The sequence below is a fragment of the Hydra vulgaris genome, chromosome 05 (assembly GCF_038396675.1).
Source record: "Hydra vulgaris chromosome 05, alternate assembly HydraT2T_AEP".
Taxonomy (NCBI): Eukaryota; Metazoa; Cnidaria; class Hydrozoa; order Anthoathecata; family Hydridae; genus Hydra; species Hydra vulgaris.
Window position 1 is genome coordinate 45495001 of NC_088924.1, and position 17609 is coordinate 45512609.

General features: G+C 26.9%; 1 protein-coding gene across 1 annotated transcript in view; it reads right to left on the reverse strand.

Moving 5' to 3' along the window:
* The window catches only part of LOC136080901 (uncharacterized), a 121482-nt gene that overhangs the window by 27962 nt on the left and 75911 nt on the right, over positions 1-17609 (reverse strand). Inside the window, exons 2-4 of the mRNA XM_065798295.1 lie at positions 15147-16034; positions 14926-14972; positions 14492-14622 (exon numbers count right to left, since the gene is read on the reverse strand). Coding sequence (XP_065654367.1) covers positions 14492-14622; positions 14926-14972; positions 15147-16034 — 1066 coding nt within the window. The remainder of the gene's footprint in view (positions 1-14491; positions 14623-14925; positions 14973-15146; positions 16035-17609) is intronic.

Genomic DNA, 17609 nt, shown 5'->3' on the forward strand with positions numbered 1-17609 from the left:
TGTTATGGTTTTTATATTTATTTTATTAATTTTTGTTTATTTTAGTTTTATCATATTGTTATAATTTTATAGTGCAGTTTTAAAATAATTTAAAAATAAATTACTGTTTAGTATGCAAGTATCACTTATAATGTTGCAATGCAGTTTAAACATTTTTAAAAAGTCACGTAAATATTTTCAATATCCAAGAATAAAGAAACAGTTGGAACAAATACAGTAAAATTCTTCAAAATTGTTGATCCAATTGGATTCTGTTATTGCAGATGATTATCGGATTGTCACAAGAAAAAGGTCAAACCCTAGTACAAGGTGTGCCTTTTTTTTTCTTGATGATATATCATTTTAGACTTTCTAATTTTTCCATGAAATATACTTAATTTAATACTAGTAAGTAATTCTTAGGAGCCTAATGATTTCTTTATATATTTGTATATGTAACACAATTTGATATATATAGTTATAGAATTAAAATTATGTATAACAAAGTATTTTCAAATTAGGTAACAAATAAATACCTTGTTTTGAAGGTATTTATTTGTAAATGTAAATTGTAAGATTCTAAGTTATCTAACAAATTACTGTAAGACAACTCAGAATCCACTTGCATAATTCAACAAGATATGAATAAAATGAAATTCTTGCCACATGGTGGTTTAGAATTTCCACAACATCCAAAAAAAACCATTTCAAATTTCAACATTAAAGTGGTGATTTTATATTAGTTTTACTTTTCCTAGGTGAGATTAATGGCTACTAAGGAGTCATGCTAGGCTCCTTAGTCAAATAAATCTGTCACTGGTACGCAATAGCGAGAGCATTATTTGCAAATATACTTTTTTTTCTTTTGATATTTTTGTATGCATTTTATAAAAATGACAGCTAATATAATTCAACATTTTCTAGATCAGCTATTAAAAGCTGCATGATGGGCAGCCACCTTAGCACCTAGTAAGTTAATGTATGAACAAGTTAATGCAAAAAATATAACAAATTTCAATAATTTTAAAAGTATGTTTCTTTGTCAATAAAACCTTGAAGCTGATTAACCAGCTTCAGGGTTTGTAGAAAAAAAATATATTTAAGATAATTATTTAATAATTGATAATATTCATTAAAGATTTGATTCTTTTTTTTGCTACATTTGGAACTTTCTTTATTCGCAATAAAAACCTGTGATTAGTAACGTGCTAAAATATTTTTTATATTTATTTTAGTAATTAGTTTTTGTTTTATTTTATAATAATTTAAAAAGAAATTATTGCTTGGTATAAAAGCACGCTAGGAATTTAAGATATCAGACATGTTTTTATTTTAAAAACATGGAGTTTAACATTTAAAAAAGTTTAATAGTTAAATCTTTTTAAACTAATCAATACATTGGTATGGCACCAAATATGTTTCTAGAAGACAAAAATATGTTTATATTAAGCAGCCTAAAAAATAATTATTTAGTACTACTTTACTACTACTTAATACATTCTACTAATGAGTAGAGAGTCAGAATTAGAAAATATTGAAATTAAGTATTAAATTGAGAACTTTTCTCAAATTGAGAAACTTATTTTAAAACTTATATCACTACAGTTTAAAACTTAAAATGTTTTATTAACAACCAAAGGCAAACTTAAGAAAAAGAAAGACAAAATAAGCAGCGTTTTAGATAGAAGTTAATTGTTCAATAATACGAAGTACGATAAGTTGACAGAAGAAATAACGCTTACAAAAGATTTTATAGATTTAAGCATGAAAGAAGGTAGATGAACGAGATAAAAGTATTACTGTTTTGCTGATGGAAAACAAAGTGAAAAGATTGTTTGATCAAACTTTTTTCAAGTCTTCTAATATTAAGTAAATTCAATAATATTTTAAAATATAATGAAAATGTACTCAAATAAAACTTGCCAAAAATCATGAAGATTTTTTTGTTTTTTCTATTCAGGATATTTTTTTACTGTTATAAACTTTTTTTTAATTTTTTAAATTTTTGTATATTTAATTTTGTTTGATTAATTTTTATATTTTTTCCTATTATATTTTTATTATTTATTTATGTTTCAGTGCAGCGGAGTGCACATACATAGACTGATTAGGAGTGCATGCAGGGAGTGTACATACATCTATTGATGGTGTGGGCTGGAGTAGGGTTAGAGATAGATTCAAAAAAGTATACATTGACTGATTAGGGAGAGCATGCAAGGAGTGTATATACATCCGCTGTGGGATTTGGTAGGGACAGTAGCCTATTAAGTTTAAAAAAATAAATTAAATTAAATTTTTAAGCCATTTTCTGGTCTTTTATTTAAACTTAAAATAAAAACGTCTAATGTGTAATTTTTATAGAAAAATTTAATTTTTTTTCAACTAGTAATAGTATTTTAATTTATCTTTTGCATGGTAAGCACACAGAACATCTGTTTTTTTTCTTCATTTCTATTCAAACTGCATTTTATTTATCTTTTAATGTAGATGATAAGGTGATAAGGTAGATGATAGATTTAATGTAGATGATAAGGCACCAATGCTAAGCAGCCATGGTGCAGTGGTAGCGCACTTGCCTCAGAATCAAAAGATCCGTGATTCAAACCCCACTTCTAGGCAAGTTTTGCAACATTGGTTAGGAAGGAGGCGTAAACTTTTTATTAAATGCTCATCCGCGGTGCTCTGTGATAAGACCATAAGGACTTCTTGGAGTACCTAAATAAAAATAAAATAAAAAATTTAGGTGATCTGCCAGAGTTTAAACCAAGTTTCACTAAACTTTAATAAATTGCAATACCTGATTTCCAGTTGCAGAAATACTAAAGCACCCTGTTGAAAGAATTTCATTTACTTCAAATCTTTCTGGAGTATGCAACTAGATTCTGAGTTGAATTTTCAAAACACGTATTTATTAGTGACCTTATTTGACAATACTTTATTAAACATACTTTTAGTTCTAATTATACATAATTAATTATAAAAAATTAATTATACATAATTAATTATAAAAAATTAATTATACATAATTAATTATACATTATTTGGGGTAGGTGAAGGTTTCTGCAGCAAAACGAGCCTCAAGGTAAAATATAGGAGAAATAAAAACTTTGATATAAAATTTCCAGTATAATGTTGTGTGCTTATGTGGTAAAGATTACATTATTTTTTTTTTAAGTTACATTTTTTAGATAAAAATAAAGTAATTTGCTTATTAAAGCAAATTGCTTTATTTTACTTTCAAAATTTTTGTGAGCATTCTAAAATGACATTTAATGTAGTTCAAACGTTGCAGATTAGTCATTTAAAACAACTTGGTGGGCAGCTATGTAGTTCAGCTATTTAAAGCAACTTGGTTGGCAGTCACCTTTGCACCTAATGAATTAATGCATGAAACATGTGCATATATAAGAAGATGGAAAATAAAGGAAACAAATTTTTTAATCAGAATTTATTCATAAGGTGATTACAGGTATGCCTTTCTCTAATATTGATCACACCACCACACACATCAGTTATTTACTTTAGAGATGTATATATGAAATTTATATGGATAAACAATTTTTTTTTAACTTGAATCTTTGATTTTTCTTTTTTTTTTTTTTATTCTTATTGTTGACTTTTTTGTTACTTATTTTTTTCAAATCCTTATTTATATTTTAGTAATCAGAGTATAAAGTTTTTTTATTGTTATATTGTTTTTATTTTTTTCAGTAGAAAATTCATTTGTTTTATATGAAAAAATACAGATACAACAAATTCGATGAATGAAAATTTAGAAGACAATTACTTTTTTCATTTGTTTATGTTTTTTATGGTATGCAGGATTGTTTTATTAAAATTATTTAATGATGCTTTAGATCAAAGCAAACAAATAGCAACACTAGAAAATCTACTTGCTAATGTAGTTAGCGACTCACCAAGTGAGATTTATGTTAAAAATTTGTGTTTTATCATAATTATTTAATATTCTTAATTATTACTTAAGATTTTGTTCCTTTCTTTATAGCTAATTTTGGTTTTGCTTCCTATTATGGGAAAAAATATCGACTAATTCATGAAATAAAATTTGAAGTGTGCTTTTTGAATGTTGGAAGCAGATCTATGACTTTGAACCTTCTACTCATTCGATACAAGGATGATATTTGAACAAAAATAAAGCGTTTATTACAAATATAAAATGTTATGTCAAGAACTAATTCACTGGCTAATGAAACCATGTAATATAACACGTATAAAATATTTCCTCGACATTGAATTTTCTTCTTTAAACGAAGCCAAAAGCTCGCAAATTTAAAGCATAAATATTGCAATAAAGAAATATTTGGATGTGCTTTTCACGTTACTTTTGGCACGTGAAATTAAGATTACTTTTTGGTCCCTTTGAAATTTATGGGGACCAAAAAGTCACCTAATAATCACGTGCCAAAAGTAACGTGGAAAAGACGTCCATAAATCACGTTTTTTGGTGATTTCATGGGGACTAAAAAGTTACCTAAATGTCACGTGTCAAAAATAACATGAAAAGTATGTCTATAAATCGCGTCTATTTTTCATTTCATTGGGACAAAAAAATCAACTAAATGTCACGTGTCAAAGTAAGGTGAAATACACGTTTTTGTCACGTCGCTGTGCCTGCTGGGGGGAAGACCACGCATCAACTTTATCTAATGAATAAGTAGTTATTTTCTCCAATAACAGCTAAACATAAATTATAATATGATTATTAAACAACTATATTAAATCACAAACTTTCAACACAAATTTTACTGGTGAGTTGCCAACTGTTTTGGCAACTCACCAGTAAGATTTGTTAACTGATTTTCTAGAGTTGCTTTTTCTTTGATCTAAATCATGAAACAATTTTTAAAAAAGCAATGCTATATCGAATATGAACAAATAAGCAGATATTGCAATTAGCCATACTTGAGAGAAACTTGCTTTACATATTGAAAGGTCGTCAACATTGAAAGATAAGTATAATGCAGTTTCAAATACAATAGCATCATAATCATCTTTTTGTGGGGAAAACATTGAACAAATCCGCATTGATAACCTGTTTTATATTGAACATATTAACAATGGTAATAAAAGTCATTTAATACATATAATAATAATTTAATAAATATAATTCAAATATATATACTAATCATATAATACTTAAATTTAAAAAAAATAAAATAAATAAGTATTAATTTAAAGTAAAACACGAGATCAAGATATTACATATATTACAAAAAGATAAAGTATTCAATAATAATATATTCATATATCAATAATAAATAACATAAGACATTTATTTATTGATATTATCTTGGATAAATTCTTTAACCTTATGATAAAAACCAAATAAAGGAAGAAAATCTATTTTTGGTTTTTATCTAAACGACTCTTGAGCAATAATGTATGCAGAAGTTCTTCAGATATTATTATTATTATTATTGCTCAAGAATCAAGAATAAGTTCTGCTAAAACTTATAATTTGTCCATGTATTCGTCAGTCTAAAATATTACATCATAAAGTAGAAAAAAAGTATATAGAAAAGAAAAAGTATATAGAAAAAGTATTTAGAAAAGTATGGTAAAAAAAAAGTATAGAAAAAGACGCGATATTATGGCACGTAACTTTCACGTAAAATAGTAACCTGGACGAAGTCACCTAAAATACACGTGATTGAGACGTGAATAAAACGTTGCGTGTCTACTGGGCCAGTTTCCTTCTTCACGTTTCAATAATGTATATTTAAGGTGACCACATCCAGGTGACAATTTAACTTGATTGAAACGTGAAAGTTACGTTGCCAAAATATCGCGTATTTGGGAATTTTTTTTATTCACAATAAAAACCTGTGATTAGAAACTTGGAAAGATATTCTTTATTTCATTTACTACTTTTTTATAATTTAGTTTCAGGGATCATCTTATTCGGGATATTCGCGGAATATCGGATATGTTTCTGAAATTTATCTTTTTCCACATATCCGAAAGGTTTTCTATGCATACAAGTTAAAGTATATAATATTGTCATCTATCTGTTTTTATGTTGTTTTAGTCATCATTCATACAAAAATTAGGAAAAGTTTTTAAAAAATTGAGATAGAACTTGGCTGAATGCAAAATTAAGAAAAAAATGAGGGGAAAATATTCTCAATTTTTTCAGGATATTTTCCCCAAACTATTTTTCGGATTTTTTAAACGTAATGATTATATGAAAGATGTAGTTTATATATTTATTATTGTAATTACTTTTTATTTTACTTTTATAATAATATAATTATTTTGCATTGTAGCTTTATAATAATTAATAAAAAAAGTATCAGGGTATAAGATATCTTATAACGTCGCAATGCATGACAAAAATAAAATGTCACATATATAATATTTCATCTAAATATATTTTATTATCTTTTATCTCAGTTTTATCAATTTAGATTTAATAAATATAGTACAAAACATATTTCAAAATCGATTGACGTTATGGCAGATAATTCTCATATTGCAACACGCAAAAGATCACACCCGAGTACAAGGTATACTTTTTTTCTACCCTATTATATATTATTTTAGACTGTCAAATTTGTCGATGTAATTAATTTAATAATAAATAAGTTATTATGACTTATTTAATATTAAATTTATTAAGCTACATTACAAATGATAAGTTCTGCATAAAATATTATTGACTAGGAAGACCCAATGGAATTGTTATGTTATTAACTTTTAAAGTTTGAGAAAATTCCCTTTTCTATCTCTCTTCGTCTTTTTTTGTGAATCACGTGATGGTTACAAGTTATTTTATATTTTCTGTTTGTCCTGTACCGTATATATATATATATATATATATATATATATATATATATATATATATGCTCTATTGCTTATATATTTTAGTTATGTATTTTTTATAAATATTTCTGTTTTTCTGTTAATTTTATGTTATAAATAAATTTTAATTTTGCAAGATACAAATTATAAACTTTAAAGCTTGTTTATGACTTCAGTTCTGTATCATCCTGGAGAAAATGTTGGTTAGCTGTTATCCAGATGTCGTTATCTATGCAAGGTTCTTTTGAGATAACAAGAAATAAAAATAGTGATGATAATTTTACAGATATTTCAAATGATATAGAAGATAATGATTTTCTGTTGATTAAAAGTTGAATAATTGCAATAGTGAAATAGATGTTTCTTTAAATTCTTCAGAAAATGTTTCTTTTGGTAATAAAGAAGATGAAAATTGTATTTATGATGAAAGCTTATGTTCTAAACTGCGTCACTGGGCTTATACAAATAGATGTACAAAACAATGTATTAATAGTGCATTTGAGTTATTTTTGGAGTGTAATCAAAGTGTACCTACAGATTCTAGAACATTGTTAAAAACAAAAAGAAGAATTGCAGGTATCAGTATTGATGGTTTTGGTGATTACATTTATTTAGGTTTAAAAACACAGATTGCAAAACAAATTTCTTATAAATCAATCAAAGAAACTTCTCTTTATTTAACTTTCAATTTTGATGGCATACCTTTGTTTAAATCAAACTCAACCCAACTATGGCCAATACTTGCTTCCATTTTAGGAATGGAACCATTTGTAGTTGGTTTATTTTGTGGTAATAAAAAGCCACCGTGTGATGTGTATTTGCATACGTTAGTAGATAAGTTAAATGATTTGCAACATAATACCCTTCATGTTAATAACATTGATTACATTGTTACTGTTTATGCATTTGTTTGCGATGCTCCTGCCAGAGCAATGCTAAAAGTAATCAATAGTCATTGTGGTTTGCACTCATGCGAAAGGTGTACAATTGTTGGAAAGAGTTTAAAAAATTGTATTGTTTTTTCACACCATGAAGAAAATGTTGTTTTAAGAACAGACCAGATCTTTTGGACAAACGGTTACTTTTTCAAAGATGATAATAGATCACACCAAACCAGCAAAAGTTCATTACATGATGTTGAGTCTATTGATTTTGTGAGTATGTTTCCGCTTGATTATATGCATCTTGTTTGTCTTGGTGTTATGCGGAGAATTTTATATTTTCTAAAAGGCTGTATTAAAGGCACAATTTCAGGAAAACTATCAGCCAACATGATCAATCAGGTCTCTCAAAAGCTAACAAGTTTGAAAGGTAAACTCCCAAGTGACTTTGTTAGACAGCCACGAAGTCTTGTTGAGTTGAATAGATTGAAAGCTACTGAGTTGCACTCATTTTTGATATACACAGGTATTTTTGCCCTTAAAGATATTGTTGAAAATTCTGTTTACAAACAATTTTTAAGTCTGTCCCTTGGTATAAGATTTCTGTGCGAAAGTGATAATGCTATTCGCAACTCAAATCTTTAGAATGCAGAACGACTTCTAAGATACTTTGTAACTAATGCAGTAGTTGTGAATGGACATTTATTAAGTGTCTATAAAGTACATGGTCTTTTGAGCCTTTGTGAAGATGTTCGGAATTATGGTGTGTCTCTTGATAATCTCTATGCATTTAAGTTTGAAAGTTATCTTCAAATTGAAATCCACTCCACTGATCATTTTTTCAATTTTAAAAAATTGAAAAAATGATCAGTGGAGCGAGAAATCCATTGATACAAATAGCCAAAAGACTCGACAAGCTGAATGATTTTCATCAATCCCCAAAAAACACTTTCCGCATTGGTGTTTCTGATAAAGATAATTGTTTTATAACTAACTCAAATATTGTCTTTGTTAAAAAAGTTGTTGATGATCAATTCCATTGCGTTAAATTCAAAAAGCGTTCAATTTTTTTACAGATTTTGTGCATTCAAAGGATGATAATATAATTTTCTTACGCAAAAGTGTCATTTCTACTCCTTGTGTCAAGCAAAAACATGATATTTTGCGTGTCATATCAGCGCTGGTTAGGGTTATATAATTTTTTATAGTATACACTAAAGAAATGAGTGGTAAGTGCTTGAACATGAACTCAGAATTATCGGAGTGTCCTCCTGCAGGTAAATGTCTTTTTAAGTGTTTCAATGTTTTATTTTAGGCTTTTCAAGGTTTTTGACATCTTGTGTCTTACTTTATGATAAATTTGCATTGCTAAGTGGAAATAATTTTTTTTTTAGTATAGAGCCGGAAATAATAACCCTATCATTTTATTTAATTCTCTATTTAGGCGTTATACTAAAAACATCTGAAATGATTCGTGAGCCTTGTACGGATCTAATCATTAAAAGAGCATCACAAGCACCAAAAACTTAAAATCTGACCAATGCAAAAGAAGGTACAAAACATATTTTAATGAAAGTGGAGGCTGTTTCGCTTTCCAGTCCGCAATTCAAAAAACAAAAAAATCAAAACATTTGTTGCCTAACAGAATATAATATTGTTATCAAAAACAACAATACGGCATCTGCTTCATATTTTCAAACATCAGCTTCAAACAATAATAATAATGATTATTCCCTAAGAAGATCTTCATTGAAGCAAAACAATTCATCTCATCCTTTGCCTAATTTAAATTTCACTCCCTGTCACAATGATGCATCAGTGTTTCTCTGCCAACCAAGACCCAGTCAAACATGTAGAGTGGGAGATTACGGTGACCTGCCTGCTTCATTTAAGTTGATGGATCAGAAGATTTTTTTTAATTTACTTTTTACCTTTGCTAGGCAGTAATTATTTTGAAATGTATTTTTACTTATTTTGTATTAAAAAAAAATCAATAAATGATGTGTAATACTTCAAAAAGTGCTGGAATGGTATACCCACAAGTATACCAGGTAAATTTGTGTATACCGGTTTTATAGTGGGCCTAATTATCTTTCCAGTCCAGTTTCAGAAGTAGGTCTTTTTAAATTTTATATTGTGGGACTACGTCATCGCTATTTCCGTGGCCTAAATGTATTCTTAATCCACACAGTTTTTTTTACTATTTTTATACTAGTGTTTTTACAAAACTATATATTTATACTAGTGTTTTTACAAAACTAGTTATTGTATTATATACATAAATCACTGATGGTGTGTGTTGGTGTATGGTTCAGGATAGACGCAGCAGAGTATGTATACATAGACTGATTAGAGAAAACAGGCAAGCAGTGTACGTACTTTAACTGTCGGTTTTATCAGGGGCAGCGGACTATCAAGTTAAAAAAATAATAATTAAACTTTTAGGAAAATTTAAAGTCGACAAAGAAAGAGTATATATATGTATGTATGCATGTTTTTTTAAACTAGTAAAATATTTTTATTTATCTTTTGCATAGTGAGCGCATTGAATATCTGTTTTTTAATTTATTACTATTTCAAATTGCATTTTATTTATCTTTTAATGTAGATTACCTCCCAGTATTTAAACCAAGTTACGCTCAACTTTGGTCAATTGCAGTACCTGATTTAGAGTTTGAACTTTGTGGCATTGCAGAAACACTTAAGCACCCTGTAGCAAGAATTTAATTTAGTTCATATCTTGTTGGAGAATGCAACTTGATTCTGAGTTAAATTTTCAGCACTCGGTATTTATTGGTGACATAATTTTATAATAATTGGCAATGCTTTATTATACATACTTTTAGTTTTATACCTAATATATTATATATAATAACATAAAATAATATATCATATATAATTAGGGGTAGATAAGGCTGCTTAGCCGTGGTTAGTTTTTCCACAGCACAAGGAGCCTCAAGGTGAAAATCTCACCTTAGGTAAGGAAAAACATAACATAAAATCCACACTATAATGTTGGGTGGTTATGTGGTAACTATTACAGTTTTGTAAATTGTTTTAATTTTTCTGTGTGCATTCATAAAATGACATGTAATGTTGTTCAAAACTTCGTACATTACTTTTTTAAAGCGACGTCGTGGGCTGTCACCATTGCATATAGTGAGTTAATGTATGAACAAGTTAATGCAGAAACAAATGCAAATATAAGAAGATGAAAAACAAAGAAAACAAATTATTTAATCAGATATTATCACATAAGGTAGTAAAATATAATATATATAAATATATATATATATATATATAAATATATATATATATATAAAATTTGAAGTATAAAATTTATAGTAAGTAGTATAAAATTAGAAGGCAAATGACTTTTTTTAATTTTTTACATTGTATGTAGTATTGTTTTCTTAAAATTATTTAATGATTTAGATAAAAGAAAACAAAGAGCAACACCAAAAAATTCCAAAATAGTTGGTGACTCACCAAGTAAGATTTGTTTCAAAAGTTTGTGATTTAAGATAATTATTAAATAATCATATTATTATTTAAGATTTTATTTGTTTCTTTTTAGCAAAATCTGATTTATAAGATAAAGTGTGATGCGCGCTCTTATAGGAGAAAATATCGACTGATTCGTTAGATTAAGTTTGAAGTTTGCTCTTTGTGGATTGAAACGTGCTCTTCTTAAATTGTAGATCTATGACTTTTTACTTATCGGATATAAAGAGGATACTTTAACAAAAGTGCAGCTTTTATTACAAATTCAAAATATTTATGTCAAGAACTAATATATTGACTAATAAAATCATGTAAATTAATACGTATTAAATTTTTCCTCGACGATGTGTTTTTTTTTTCTTTACACGAATCCAAACACTTTGTAACTATAAAGCACAATATTGTGCTTTATAATTATGAAGTGTATAGCAAGAATATTATTGCTTAATTATTACGTGCCAAAATTAACGTAAAAAGCACATCTTTTGGACAGTTCATGGGGACCGAAAAATCACTTAAATTTTATGCGCCAAAAGTAACGTGAAAAACACGTCCATAAATCACATTAATGGTCATTTCATGGTGACCAAAATGTCACCTAAATATCACGTGCCAAAAGTAACGTGAAAAACACATCCATAAATCACGTGAATTGGTCATTTCATATGGACCAAAAAGTCACCTAAATGTCACATGCCAAAATAACGTGTAGTTCACGTTTTTGTCACGTCGCTGTGCCTACTGGGATGCAGAGAATCTTGTACTGAAAAATGATAAACTGATATTACAGGAGCAGGTGGAACAACTGCAGAAAGTAACTCAACAACACTAAAAGTAAAGAGATCTACTCACCAGGTATTAGGACACTTATCTATGACATGCTTGTGTGCCAAGTTCCAATACATAGTGTACGCCTCTGCTGCTTAAAATTGGAGAACACTTTGGTTATTATATAAATTGAGTTCTTCACCGCACAACTGTAAAACAAATAATGCGTGAACTTGGTGTTATTTAAGACCTACAGATTGCCGAAATTGTACTAAAAAAAAACACTCCATTTTGATAACTGAATCAGCATGTATGGTTGCAGCTATTGATCAACTTCCTAGATTTACGGCTTATGATTATCTGTGTCAAATTACAATGTCTGTTGATAATCTTGTCAAGTTATATGGTGGCTTCTATCATCTAAATTACACTGATGTGCGAAACACTATCATTGACAACATAACTAATATAATGAGTGACAGAGTTTCCATAAACCATGCGACAGTCACAAAGTTAAACCTTGTTAAGCAGAAATCATTAAATGAAAAAAACTGTCCTTTTTAGCGATAGGACACAATGACCAGTTCTTCCAAGTCTTCTTTTAAAACATTAGAGAACATATATGAGAAACTTTTGAAGAGGCTAAATTGCAGCAAACATCAATGTACAGCTAAACAAATTTTGATACAAGGATGCAAAAAATACATATAAAATATTTAGCTCTTTTACCTCAATACAGTGAAGATTTGTGGATAAAATTATGAGTTTTAAATGTAAATAATATAGGTTTTATAATTAAGGCAATAATGCTTTTGTTTCAAATACTCCTTGTGATTTTTGAAACAACTAACTCATGTTATTTATAGGTGATTCAAATGGTTTTGACCACCACAAGCTGCCTAGAGGATTGACACAATGTTAAAAAGGGAATAGACTACTTATGCTTTATCATACTTGTAATATTTCAATTCATCAATATGCCTTATTTAATGCTTTTGCTTTAATTGGAAAGCTATTAACTGGTTCTTGAATAAAAAAATTTGGCGTTGCACTAGATCTGGGATTTGACTACATATCTGGCATTCAGGTGGTCCATGATGTTCGGTAGACCCGTATTGAGTGTCGCAAAAAACTTTTTTCTTTACTTGAACAAAAAACCAACTTTTATTGATTTATTATTAAAGATGTAGTTTTTATTTCAATGACCAAATTTTGCCAAGTAATTCACGAAATGAGTAAAAACATTAGCTGTCATTAAACTGTTTTAATGCTGTTATTAGTTGTTATTAGTGTCATTGACGGGCAGCACATGCAGCAGCAGCAGTACAGTGATGTACTGATATCAATGTATGTTTTTATCAAAACGTGCATAGAAGAATAATGAATATTATAATTTGGTAAAATAATTATCGTGATGCTTGCATGCAGTAAATTCACTTAGACATTGCCATGTTGCAAACCCATATCACCATAATAATTATAATTGAGAAACTCTTTGTAATTAATCTACCTCTTTAAGTAGAACCATTATTAAAGTACTTTGATAATACATTTCACCAGTTATAATTTACTTAGGCATGATTTAATAAAAAATACCTTATAATCATGTTAATGCCGTGCCGTGGCTTGTGAGTCCACCAAAAAAAGCTATCAAAGAGCCTCCAAAATATTAAAAAACTCTCTTCTAGATGTTACATTTAAAAAAAAGCAAAAAGTCCTGATATCAGCCATCTACTAGCAATAGGTTTCTTGTTTTGCTTTAGCTAGCTGATAACGATATTTCCTAATAATATTGTATGAGAGATAAATTGCTCAAAAACTGCGATATAGCTAGCTAATTGCAGGTTTTATTGTGATTTTTCAAATATAAAATCAAATCAAATATATTTCGAAATAGCTATAACATTTCAAGGAAATTTACAATAGTACAAGCACTAATATAAAGTAAATACCTGAATATACAACATAACATTATAGTCATTGATGAAACTAGTGACAATAACTGATAACAATAATACTAATTATTATAATAATGATAATAATAACGACAACAGCAGTAATAAAAATAATAATAATAATAATAATAATAATAATAATAATAATAATAATAGTAATAATTGTAACAAAATGATAACAATTAAAATAAAAAGAGAATTTCATAAATAAGGACAATAACAGCAGCAACAAAAGTTTAGTGAATAATGGCAGCGACAACAAACATTTAGTACGAAGTAGAGAATGGTTGAATTAAAAGAGATAAATAAATAGATAGATATATGCCGAAATATTGGTACTAATGTTAATAATATTAGAATGAAAAAAATTACAAAATGGCATATAGAAAAAAATTTCAATATGTTAAAAATATCAAATAAAAAACTGAAGAATCACGAATTGATATTGATAATAAAGAGTTTCAACATTAATTTGCAGAAATATTTAAGTGTATTTTTTTAACAAATAATTAAAAAGCTTGATTTTGAATTCAGAGAATGAATTAAGAGATTTTAGATAAAAAAAGTTATGAAAGTTCTTACTCAAAGCATTCTTTGTGAGGTTTGCACCAAACATAGCAGCTGGCTTTGAATTGGTTTCTTTTTCCTGTTGATGCTCTTTAGCTATTATCAGAAGTTGTTTTTTTAGTTTCTCTGTTTGTTCACAATTTGACCTATTAAAACGAAAAACGTTTTCTTTACATAACCAAAATGAACAAAATGTGCAAAAAAAAAAAAAAGAAATATATCAAAAGTCCAAGTTAAAGTCAATAAAAAATAATTTTGATAATTAGTAATGTTTAGAAGGTAAAATGTTGATCACAGAAACAGAAATGTATTTTGTTCAAAAATAAAACCATGGTTCTTCATCTGTATCACTCAAGCTCAGATCTCAAAAAATATTTTAGTTTAAAATTGCAAAAAACTTGAATAAATACGCAACCTTGTAAAAACTAAAGTCCTTTTAAGAATCTTACCTAACTAGGTTCTGCACATCTTCTGATATGAATTCTTCTTCTACTTTCTAAAAAAAAGAATTTTTAAAAACAATCATAAAAACAAGACGAAGAGTTTAACAACTTTAAAATCGATGCTTCATTTTAACTTGCAACTTCAAAGCGTAAACACAAAGATAGTTACTCTTAAATAAAAAAATTATAAAAAATTACTTCAAAGGTATAAAAACAAAACATTTTACGGTTTCGGTGTATGTAATATGCCTGTAAACATCATGTGTATGACCACGCACTTTACACAGTGGACCATTGCTGATTGCATCCGCAAAATTGTGTGGAACTAGTAAATCTATCTTTTTAAATAATGCTAAAGTTTCGTCTTTTGCTTGACTCCAACTCTCTGCATATGTTCGCTGAATTTCTGGTGGAAAATAAATTCCATTTTTAACACAAACCAAATATCTAAAAGCCTCATTGTCAAAGCAAAAACAGTTGTTTCTTTTATCATTACGTTCAGCGTAGTTATGCACTGCCTCTATTCCAGTATTCATAGAAGCTAGTTCATTGTTCAGAACAGGAAAAGTATTTCCAGGACCATACATAGTAGATCGACAATGTGTAAAACAAAATAAAATGTTGTATTTGATCGTAGCATGCATCCTGATAATTAATTCTTGGATGCAATACCTGAACATAATTGTCAAACGTGAATTGTTTGGTTTCAGCAATATGCATACAGCATCCAAGTTTTTCATGCTGTTTACATATGCAATTATTTCATTGAAATTATCCTTATCTTTTTCTGTGCCTCGAATATCACCAATACCAGGAGTATCAATTAGATTAATATAACGTTCATCACCTATTGGAAAAGTATATGTTTGAGGTTTTTGTGTTGCTGACTGGCCAACCTGATTTACATTCTCATTTTCTGAATCTTTACCATGCCTTATCTCCTTATTTAAATGATAGAAAGACGTTGGTATGAGGACATTTATATCTCCATTGCAAGCATCCTCAAGACTATGAAATTTCAAATAATTGGCAATGCCATTTATCCATGTCGATTTGCCTACCCCAGTCTCTCCAAGTATTAAGATATTTTTAACTAATATGTTAGCGTAAACATCCTAAACAATATATACATATACATAAATAAATACATAAATATATATATATATATATATATATATATATATATATATATATTATATATATATATATAAAGATATATATATATATATATATATATATGAGCATATACATATATATATATATACATATATATATATATATATATATATATATATATATATATATATATATATATATATATATATATATATAAATATATATATATATGTATATATAAATACAAATATATATATATATATATATATATATATATATATATATATATATATATATATATATATATATAAGTATATATATGTACATATATATATATATATATATATATATATATAATTATATATATATACATATATATATATATATATATATATATATATATATATATATATATATATATATATATATATATATATATATATATATATATAATAAATGTATATATATGTGTATATATATATATATATATATATATATATGTATGTATACATATATATGTATATATATATATATATATATATATATATATATACATATATATTTATATTTATATATATATATATATATTTATGTATAAATATATATATATATATATATATATATATATATATATATATATATATATATATATATATATATATATATAAACATCTTTAAAATGTATTCTGAAATGTATACAAAGTTTAGTGCTCAAAAAAAATCACTTGACAAAATTTTTTTCCATTCTACACACAGTTTCATCAATAAAGACTTTTCATCAATTAAGTTTCATCAGAAATGAAAAATCAAATAATTAAAACTTCAATTTAGACTAAAAATTAAATTATAAAAAGTCCCACATGTCTTAACAACAGTAAACATTCACACCTTTATGAAAGTTGCTGACCCTTTTATAAAAAGAATTCTTTGGAAACGATTAGTTATGCATTTTTAGAAAAATCTTTTTTAAAAGCGGAATTTAGTCTAACTATTATTAGAGCTCATTTATTTTTACAAATTTTTAGTAGAAACTTATTTTCGTGCCTGCATTTAGAAATTAATTCAAATTTTTTGTTTAAAAAACATTCGTGGTTTGCATGTGTAATTATTTTAGAATTTTCTTAAAAAAGAGTATACATTTTTTGGAAATATTGTTATATGCAGGCGCTGTTTTAAGGATGAACCAATTCACTATAATATCATCAATATTTTTAACTTTAAATTCTCATATATATTTTGAAAACACGGTGACTTTTGAATACTATTTGTTTTTAAAAGGTTGCTTATGATTGGCAAAAAGTTTTTTCTATTCACCCTCTGTTATGCCAATATATTGTTTATCAGGTACATTCTTAGAGGAAACAACACATTTATATACCACAATTTTTGATAAACAACTTCGATTCATTGGACATTTGATTTTTTGTTTACAATTACAATTTTCTGTAGTTTTTTCATTTAGGATTTTCTTTTGTTTAGCAAAGAATTATAGTGACTTTTTATAATTTTTTCCACATTTTTTTGTGCAGCTGTAGCTACATTTAATTGTATTTCGATTTAAAATTTTATAAAAT